The following is a 9,942-nucleotide window of genomic DNA, read 5'->3' as shown; positions in this document are numbered from 1 at the left end:
ATAGAATTATAGTATCGTTTCGGGTGGAAAACACCAATCACTAACCTAGCACGGCCAAGGCCATCACTAAACCATGACCCTCGGCAACTTATCTATGCATCTTTTAAGTACCTCCAGGGATGGTGACTGCACCACCTCCACAGGCAGCCCGTTCCGGTGCTTAACAACTCTCTCGGTGAAAAAGTTCTTCAAATAACTTTGACAAGACTTTAAAACGCCACGTGAATCATAAATAATCAGTACAATTCGTCTCTTGGGAGGGATTCCTCCCTCCAACATTCAACTGTGATGCGCCGGCCGCCAGGCCCGGGGACGAGCACAGAGAAGGGTCCTACCGGCTGCGAAAGGCGGCAGGTGGGTGCCGGAGGGAGGGCGGGAAGGACGGGAGGGCCGGACGGAGGCTTCCCGCGGCGGGGCGCGGCCGGGGGCGCACGGCGCCGGGCCGGGCCGGGCGGCGGGGAGCGGAGCCGCGCGGGCGGGGGGCGCCGCCGGGGCGCTGCCGGCGGAAGGCGCTGGGTGCCAGATCGGAGCGGGGCGCCGGCCCGGTCCCGCCCCGCCACTATCCGGCGGGTACCCGCGCCACCCCCCCCACTGCCCCCCGCAGTGCCTCTGCTCCTGCTGGCGCGGAGCCTTTTCCTTGGGCCGGGGTGCGGGGGGGTGAGAAGGCTACAGGACCCGCGCTGAGGGGCGCGCTGCGCCGTGGCGGGAGGGAGCGTGGTCAGCGTCTCCTTCCGTGGGGCAGGGTTAGCCGCTACCCGCAGGTCAATTAGGGCCGGAGTGGCCACCCCCCCGCCCCTCCCCCGCCGGTGCCCGTGCGAGTGTGTGTGCGCGCCAGCTGATGACAGTAATTTTGAGGGCGATGTTGCAATGGGGCAGAGTGTGCGGGGCGGCCCGTGCTGAACTTTATAACGCTCCCGCATGTCAGCCTCCTTCGATATTGCGTCCGTAAACTGGTCAGCGGGAGCGGCGGCCGGCCTCGCCGCCCTCGCCGCCTCCCTCCTGCCTCCGGGCCGCCCGGCCAGGAAGGGGAGTTATTTGGGATTACAGCAGCGGCCGGGAGCCCAGTCGCTGCCTCCGCGCTGCCGCGCCGCGCCCGGGCTCTCGGCAACGAGCGAAATGAGGGGCAAAGAGGAGAAGTCGTCGCTAAAAGGTGGGTTCACCGGCCTGCCGGCGGGACGCTCTGCATTGGCTCGAAACATTTTCCACGGGGAAAGTAACCCCACCGGCAGCGGGGCCACCGCGCGGCGGGGCACCGGAGGGTGCCAGGACTGTGCTTGCGGGATACAACGGGGCAGCGTTTAGCACGGAAAGGGGCCAGGTGACTTGGCAAGAACGGCGGAGCCCTTTCAGATAGACCGTTGCGAAGTGGGGGCGAGGGCGGTGGCGTAAGCGGCTGGAGCGGGGGCAGCGGTGGGGCCGCGCTCCGGCTGCGCTGTGGGCAATTGCGGACAGCGTGGGGGGCCGCGGCGGAGTGGGGAGGAGGGAAGCGGGTTGCAGCCCGCGGTAGGTTGTGCAGAGAGATGAAGAGGCTGTGCCAGAGCCTTCCTGGAGCCGGCAGACGCTTGCCTTCGGCACGGCGGGCGTAAGTGAGGTGAGGAGGCAGCACCGCCGGCCCGGCTGCGGGGAGTCGCGCCGGAGAGCCCGGAGGGAGATGCCAAGGGAGCAGCGAGCGGTGGACGGGAACTCCGGTTGCCTTCAAAACTGCGGGTCTCTTGTAGATTTTAACAGCATCACTCTGAAAGCAGTCCAGAGGGATCAGAGGAATCTAGCAGCTCCCATTGCAGTCTCATCAAGTTTGAGGGTTTCGGCGTTGTTTAGGTTTTTTTGTGAGATTTGGGATTTTTTATTTTGTCTTCCCTGAATTAAGAGCGTCAGATTTTACAGCTGAGTGGGGAAAGCAACAAGTGGCAGAAGTTATAGCCCAGCCAGCCGCAGCCAACTTTTCCTTTCTTCTCTCGTCGCCCCTTCCTTCCCTGGCGCCGGCTCCCTTGCACTCCTCGCCCCCCCGCCCCGGTCCGGGAAGGACACCGGAGGTACGGTGCAGAGACGAGCGGAGCCAGCAAGCATCCCGCTTTCCTCTCTCACTGTAAAGCCCTCGCAGCACATTTTCAGACTTGTGCCCACTTAGCGGGAGTTCTCTCACGACTCCTGACCCATCCGCTTTGCCGGGTGAGCTGCCGCCTTTGATGGCTGCTGTGTTGAGATGTTTGCCATCACCCCCCACACACACTCCCACTCTCCCCCCGGAGGCAGGCGGTACGGGCAGCTGCCAAGGGATGCCGCCCAGCGGCTGCTCTGGTTGCGGGGGGAGGCAACGGCAGCGGGGGCAGAGAAAAAAAAAAGACTCCCGGCGGGGGGAGAACGGGGTACGTTGCAGCTGGAGCCGCTGGCTGCAGCCCAGCGCCCTTCACTCGGACAGCACGGCGAAATACCCGCTTGAATAGCGTCCCGTCGGGTGGAAAGTTCCACCCGCCGTTAGCGCGCAGGAGACCGGCACCCGCGGCTGCGCCTGCCCCCAGCGAGGATTTCGAGGGAGGATGGGTCCCGGGGGGGGGGTTAGGGGGAGGCTGGGGTACACTTGACCCTTCCTGCCCGCGCCCCCGTAGCGTTTTTTCACTTTAGTGTTGAGTACATGCATCAGCGCTCCCGGCACGGCCCCCGTGCGCTCGCAAGGAAAAGACAGGACAATGAATTGCAGGGTACACGGTGTTCCCAAATGACCCTGTACAGTGGAAACTTTTGACCTCTTACTGCGCTTGTTCAGTCCTGGGTTATCTTCCCCACCTTTTCTAGAAGCAGAATTCTGCGCTCTCCTCCAGGTTTAGGGGACTGGATTTTTTTTCTTCCCCTCCTTGTTTCTCTTTTTGACATTAAAACAAAAAAAATGAGGTTGTTGATAGTGTTTTGTGGGTTGGTTTTTCCTTTTTTTTCTTTTTGCTTTTCCCTTTAAGTAATGTCCCAGCCGAGATCAGGGCAGAGCACAGAAGGGACATTTGTTTGTTTTATTGAAAACCGCGCAGGAAATCTTGTTCTCCTGAGTCACTGCGGCTCCTTCAAGGAAACGTCAGCGTCTCTTATCGCTGCTAACCCGGGGCGGCGGGGGGCAGGGTAGGAGTCTACATACTTTAAGGTGCTTGTCCAGGGCAGAGACTGATTTCCACTTTATATAACTGTAAAATATAAAGAAGGGTCGGGAAAAAATAAAGAAAGGGGGCTGCGGGAGTATGCTGTGCCAAGGAAAAAAAAAAGGGGGAGAGGGGGTTGATGCGTTTTCTTGGATATTCTGTGCATCAGGGGGATGCTGGGGGGAGGGCTACGCGGGGGAAGGGAGGCAAGAGCGGCGACGTTCGCCCCCCGCCTCCCTCCCCCGACGTCCTCGGAGGACGCCACGGCCGCCTCCGAGGACGTCGGGGGAAGGAGGCGGGGGGACGAGCGTCGCCACCCCGCCCCGGTCCCGCCCATCACCATCGCCTCTTAACCGCCGGTCGGGAGCCTCGCCGAGGTAGTACGGTGCTGGGAGTCGGTGGTATCGTACGCTGGTTATTTATTTCTCTTCCTCGCCTTGCTCCAAAATGACTGTGAAAGCAGCCGAGGCGTCTGGTCCTACCTTGACTTACTCGAAGATGAGGGGAATGGTGGCTATCCTCATAGGTGAGCAGCCCGGAGCTTCGTTGAGGGTGCTCAGAGGGCTGCTGTGATTTGGTTTTCTTTTTTCTGGCAAAATGGCTTAACGATTTTATTTTTCCTTTATAGCTTTCATGAAGCAGAGAAGAATGGGACTGAACGATTTCATTCAGAAGATAGCCACCAACTCCTATGCATGCAAGCAGTAAGTATCAGAAATTCTGGCAGTATTTCATTCACCAACGTCACAACCTATTGCGAGATCTAGTTAAAAAAATGTATTTGTTTACTGTAATGCCTCTGGCATGACTGTTACGGAAAGAGTTAATTGATCCTCTTGGGGTATTACTCACTTGGCAACAATCTTTGTGAGCTGGGTTGGGGAGAATTAAATTGGATGGGATTTTTGTGACCTATCGCGATTTTGAGCTATACGTACAGTGCAAATACATTTCTTTGTAAGACAGAATTTACTTTCTCTGGGTTGATTTTCCTCCTTGCAGTTGAATGGACTGTTTTGGCTGCCTTCTGTAATAGCCCAAGCCAGAGCGCCTCTTTCGCGATACGTTTGTGCCCTCTGGCGGCAAGGGCGGCCCGACGTTTCTGGTAACTCTTCTAATCCTGCATGCTTTTGTCCTTGCAGCCCTGAAGTTCAGTCTATCTTGAAAATCTCCCAGCCTCAAGAGCCTGAGCTTATGAATGCTAATCCTTCTCCTCCGGTAAGTATATTTTACTCAGTGAAGCGTTTTCAGAACACCAAATCAACTGGTAATGGAAGTGTTGGAAAATTAGCATCACGAGTGTAATTTCATTCGGCTCATAGCACACTGATGTAGCCAGGAGAATAATCGACTTAGACTGAAATTTTCTCTTTTCCCAACACAGAGAAGAAATTTTTTTTAAATCTTTCTTTGTTGTTACAAAGAAATGTGGCTAAGACCCTCCAAAAGAACTCTAAAAGCAAGTTATGGCTGTTATACTCTTCTTAGGCAGTACCTAATGGTTTTAGATATTTGGTAGAGGTCAATATTAAATTTTTAGTGGTAAGACTGTTAGTGGTAATCTGTATTTTCAAACTTGCTTTATTTATATTTTCTAAAAAACGACATTGCTGAGATTCTCACTGCCAAACTCTTTTAGTAAATGTGGTTTCTGTCTATTTTTCTAGCCCAGTCCTTCACAGCAGATCAATCTTGGTCCATCATCCAACCCACATGCCAAACCATCAGACTTTCATTTCTTAAAAGTGATCGGAAAAGGCAGTTTTGGGAAGGTAAACTTAACTTTTTGTTTTGTAATCTATTTACTTTTCATCCCTAGTATGTCATGCCCAAGGGTCATGTTTGTATTGGCATTGGTGAACAGTGGTCATTTAAACCAGACCTGAGCATGTCCTGCTGCCCAGTGCCTGGCTCCCTGCGTAGCTGCAGAATGAGGGAGCAGGGTGCTGCATTCGAAAGAGCCTTAAAAGAGCCAGGAAGTGCAGCACACTGGTGCTGGTAAGGGAAATAAACTAGACATTAAAACTTCGGGTTAGATTCATCTGCCAGAGTGGTAATAGCTTTAAGCATTTCCAGCAAAGGGCTTGCAGATTGAACCAGAGGGATGTAGCAATGCTCAGCAGTTAACATAAAGTCTTGTTTCCAGTTGTTTGTGTTTCAGTATTACTCAGTTAATTTGATCATTTTTCAGGTTCTCCTTGCACGGCATAAGGCAGAAGAGCAGTTCTATGCTGTTAAAGTCCTGCAGAAAAAAGCAATCCTGAAGAAGAAGGAGGTGAGCTGCTGCTTCACTATGCCATTGTGATACACACTGAATGTATTTTTACTGCTATTAATAATCAAGTGTACTAAACATTGCCAATTTCTTGTGTTTTCAGGAGAAGCACATTATGTCGGAGCGCAATGTCCTGCTGAAAAATGTGAAACACCCTTTCCTGGTCGGGCTTCACTTTTCCTTCCAAACTGCAGACAAATTGTATTTTGTCCTAGACTACATCAATGGTGGAGAGGTAAGCAGTAAGAATATTAAATAGTATTTCCTGTCATGTGTGCAGTGGTAGGGTAGATTTTTTCACCCTTCCTTTTAAAGAAAAAATTGTTGCAAGGGGAAAAGTCAAGGGGGGAGAAAAAGTTAGTAGATTGAATGTTTCCAGCCTGCCAAGTTTTGAACTACAAAAAGATCGTTAGGCCATTTCCTGCTATTGTTCTCCCTCAGCTATATATGTTGAGTCTAATTAAGTACATTGTTAACAGGCTTTGGCGCCATTCACACAACTTTGTTCTTTCTGTCTCCTGTAGTTGTTCTACCATCTCCAGAGGGAACGTTGCTTCCTGGAGCCGAGAGCCCGATTCTATGCTGCTGAAATTGCCAGTGCTCTGGGCTACCTGCACTCCCTGAACATCGTTTATCGGTGAGCAACCTTGCTCAGTTTGTCAGACTGAAAAAAATCCACACGTTTTGTTGAACAAGTATCAAGAAGTTAATCTCAACGTGAGCTCAGAATTGCTTTTGGTGTTTTTTTCATGACTTAGTGGAGGTTTTGTCAGTTGCACCTGAGATTCTCAGTGCAGCCCCTCTAATGAATGCTTGTCTTTCATCTCTTCCTACAGCGACTTGAAGCCAGAGAATATCTTGCTTGATTCGCAGGGACACATTGTCTTGACTGACTTTGGACTCTGCAAAGAAAACATAGAGCACAATGGCACAACCTCCACCTTCTGCGGCACACCAGAGGTACGGCCAGCCCTCAGCCTGCCACTCGCAAAGTGAAAACTGACATCTCCCATGTATGTTTATGGCTCATTAGGCAAGCAGTGGGTATTACAGGTCTTGTCATATCAGTCTGGCAGTGAGGACCTGTAGGACACGTAGAGCTTGTTCAGTAGGAGAGAACAGCTCTTGAGCCGTCTGCCTCTTTAAAAAGAGCTTGTAGCTTAGCAGCAGCTTAGATGCTGGGATTCAGCGAGCTGCTTTCATTGAAGAACGAGGAGGCTTTATTATAATTTACTAGTTAAAAAGATCCCTTTGGCTAACAGGTCTGTCTGCCTTCTCTTACACAGTATCTTGCTCCTGAAGTCCTTCATAAGCAGCCCTATGACCGGACTGTGGACTGGTGGTGCCTTGGAGCAGTCCTGTATGAGATGCTTTATGGCCTGGTAAGTGACAAGTCCTTTGTGACAAATTAAACTAAGCTTCCTTATCCTTTCCCCGCAAGAATCCCTTGTGTCCACCTGTCAACCTCACTGACTCAAGTCTCTCTTATTTCCACAGCCACCCTTTTACAGCAGGAACACGGCAGAAATGTATGACAACATCTTGAACAAACCCTTGCAGCTGAAGCCAAACATTACTAACTCGGCTAGACATCTCCTGGAAGGGCTCCTGCAGAAGGACAGGACAAAGAGGCTTGGCGCCAAGGAGGACTTTGTAAGTGCCAACTAGCCAGTGCCTGCAGGCAGCATAGGAGGATGACTAGGTCATACTGCTTATATTAGCTTGGGTCTGAATTAATCTATTTTTCTCTCTCTGACAGATGGAGATTAAGAGTCACATCTTCTTCTCCCCAATTAACTGGGATGATCTCATTAATAAGAAGATTACACCCCCTTTTAACCCAAATGTGGTACGTATCATTTCTAATTATAGAATGTATGGAGAGTGTCTCTTCCCTCCCTCGACTTTCTGGGGCTCAGGAGCCAGGGGGAGCTGTCCGGATGGCTATGTTTGGGGAACACGACATTTCCTTTCCCTGCTGCTGTCCAGGCAAGGTTAAAAATAAGCGGTAGCTAACTTTTTCCTGATAGACAATCTAAATTTAGCTGGGCTTTTTGGCCTTTCGCATACCTGATTTGCATGGCTATGTTTAAATAATCTCCAGCATCCCTGTTTCACTGAAGGGGAAGGTAAAGGTATAGAAAGTTCAACTAGCTTCCCGAAGGCAGAGTTACGTTTGGCTTGTCAGAAACTAACATCTAAATAGAGGGATTTGGTTGTGGAGGTTGTTCTCTTTTACTAACTGAATTTAATAACTAGCTTAGCAATCAAAGTCCTCCCCTGCAAACTGCTGCATGGTAGAGTGATATGTTTGCATTTGGTTTCTGGTGCATGAGCTTAGTTGGAGGGTAGTGTATTAAAATGAATCATCTTGTTTTTAGTGAGACAGTATGCAGCAGGATACAAAAAAAAAAAGGTCAAACTAAAACTGAAAAAGGCTGTTAAACAGTGGCCCAAGGTGATAACACTGTGAGTCTCTGTACAAGGATGCTTGTCCCCATTTTTAATTGAACTATGCACTCAGAAATCATTTGAGTTTAAATGTTGCATCATTCCTTTTGTGCCCTTTCCACAGAGTGGCCCCAGTGACCTGCGACACTTTGATCCAGAGTTTACAGATGAGCCAGTGCCCAGCTCCATCGGCCAGTCCCCAGACAGCATCCTCATCACTGCGAGTGTCAAAGAAGCTGCTGAGGCGTTTCTGGGCTTCTCCTATGCCCCACCAGTGGACTCTTTCTTGTGAACATTTTTCTTTCTTTCTTCCTTTCTTTTTTTAATAATAATAACTATTATTTTTATTTTTGTTTGGCCTTCTGGTGGAACTGCCAGTTGACCAGTCATCTTGAAAGAGAATTTGCACATTTCCACCATGGCAGCTTTGCAGCCTTAATTTCAACTACACTGTTTGCTGGAAGCTTTTTTGAAGAGCACTTCACTCTCTAAATGAGCTTTACAGGCTTTTCATTTCCATTCGTTCTTCCCCCAAAGTGGTGCTGTCTCCTTGGGAAAGAAAAAGCAAGAGTGACTGCTTCCACAGACTGCTCCAGCAGATCGTAGGAGTAAGAACAAGCTGTTTTGAAATCGTGCTCCGAAAAGCCTTGCCTGAAGATCTATCTGAACGTGATAAGGATTCTATGAAATGTGCCTTTTTCTGATGAGATCTTGTGAGCTCCAAAGCTTTCCCTGTTGCAGAGTGTGTTTCTCAGTTCATTTATGTGGGTTTACTATGTGAACAAATGGTATGCGTGTGGTCTGCGTACTACAGATGGACTTAGTTTAAAGCATCAGTGTGACACTTGCAGGATACCACAATGTGGGGCATTGTTTGTTTCTTCCATATTTGGAAGATAAATTAAGTGTAATTTTGAAATTTCTTTTGTAAATCTATACAGTCAACTATAAAATTATTGAAATGGGCTCACAATTACTTGTATCCAAATGCTTGAAGAAAGCATTGCTGCTATGAAAAAGAGATTTCTATTTTTAGAAAGGGTTTTTAGGGACCAAAATGCCCCAGCTGCAGTCGGTCAAAGCTGTTGGTTTCTTTTATTTTTTCTTTCTTCTTTTTTTTTTTTTTTTCTTTTAGTTTAAGAGATGTCATCTGTAAAATGGGCATTATTTATGGTTTTGGGGTTTTTCATTCCTGATTGTATGTATTGTAAAAAAGATCTGTACATTCAGTTGTAACTTTAGATGTATATTTAAACTTACAGACTTACTTGTAATGTATACCATCATTGTAATGCAATATAATTAACATGGTTCTATGTATCATTTTTTTTTTGTGACCAAACCCATTGGTTTGCAGTAAAATCCTGAAAAATACTTTATTTAACTCTCTCTTTATTTTGAAACAAAGGTTTTCTCTTTGAAAAAATTTAGCTGTTTTACAAAAGGATTAATAAAAAACTTGGGAGCAGATCTGAAGTGCCAATTAGCTAAGCTACCCATGTAATTTTGGTTAGGTGTGTGATGGTTATTCCGTCAATCGGCACCCATACAACTCTCATCAAGGATACACCTTGTCAAAATCTTCAAACTGTGGGTGTTTGAGTGGGTGTGTGGCGATGTTGGGTGCTTTTATGTGGTATAAATGTTCACACTTCCTCAAAATTAGTTTCTCTGCCTCTAAGCAAAGTGAAGGTGCTGCTCTCTGGTGTGGAGAAAGTATAAGCGCACTTGAATTCCATCCTTGGGTCAGTTGTAAAATGGATTTGAGCTCTTTTAGCTCTGTGCTGCAGGCCTATGCTAAAAGCAGGTTGTTGTAAGGCTGATGGAAACTTCCTACTCTGGAGTCCATCCTGGATCTTTGAATGTTGCTGGTATGACATGGGGCAGTGTGATGCACTCTTGGAGTTTACTAGTGTGCAAAAATCTGTATCGGGGAGGCCAAGGTAGGGTAAAACTCACTCTTCATCTAAAAATGAGCTGTTAAATACAGGGTTTTATTTAGAAAGTACTACTGAGTGGCCTGCAAGAGGGACTTTCAGCAAAGAATTAAGATAACTACTTCTGGGGTGATGACCTTCAATTTCTTCCATA

At 48.7% G+C, this 9,942-nt stretch overlaps 1 protein-coding gene across 2 annotated transcripts; it reads left to right on the top strand.

Annotated features, from left to right (window-relative positions):
* Positions 1 to 733: 733 nt before the first annotated feature.
* On the top strand, positions 734 to 9,225 carry SGK1 (serum/glucocorticoid regulated kinase 1). 2 transcript variants are annotated; one of them, XM_061990725.1, is made up of 12 exons: positions 734 to 1,150; positions 3,754 to 3,829; positions 4,268 to 4,343; positions 4,793 to 4,897; positions 5,317 to 5,400; positions 5,504 to 5,635; positions 5,925 to 6,037; positions 6,237 to 6,360; positions 6,687 to 6,782; positions 6,898 to 7,053; positions 7,160 to 7,249; positions 7,976 to 9,225. In XM_061990725.1, exons 1-12 carry the CDS (start codon positions 919 to 921, stop codon positions 8,141 to 8,143), a joined length of 1,452 nt encoding a protein of 483 aa, XP_061846709.1. In that variant the 5' UTR covers positions 734 to 918; the 3' UTR covers positions 8,144 to 9,225. The 2 variants fall into 2 exon arrangements, with proteins under 2 accessions (XP_061846709.1, XP_010196078.2); XM_010197776.2 differs by lacking the exon at positions 734 to 1,150 and adding an exon at positions 3,490 to 3,651.
* Positions 9,226 to 9,942: the final 717 nt, after the last annotated feature.

This window comes from Colius striatus, chromosome 2 (assembly GCF_028858725.1).
Source record: "Colius striatus isolate bColStr4 chromosome 2, bColStr4.1.hap1, whole genome shotgun sequence".
Classification (NCBI taxonomy): domain Eukaryota; kingdom Metazoa; phylum Chordata; class Aves; order Coliiformes; family Coliidae; genus Colius; species Colius striatus.
This window is presented reverse-complemented; position numbering and strand designations above follow the sequence as displayed.

Coding starts and splice junctions, on each gene's coding strand:
- SGK1 (XM_061990725.1), top strand. CDS start 919: ATGTCAGCCTCCTTCGATATTGCGTCCGTAAACTGGTCAGCGGGAGCG. Junction 5,401..5,503: donor CAATCCTGAAGAAGAAGGAG/GTGAGCTGCTGC, acceptor TTGTGTTTTCAG/GAGAAGCACATTATGTCGGA. Junction 7,054..7,159: donor TTGGCGCCAAGGAGGACTTT/GTAAGTGCCAAC, acceptor TCTCTCTGACAG/ATGGAGATTAAGAGTCACAT.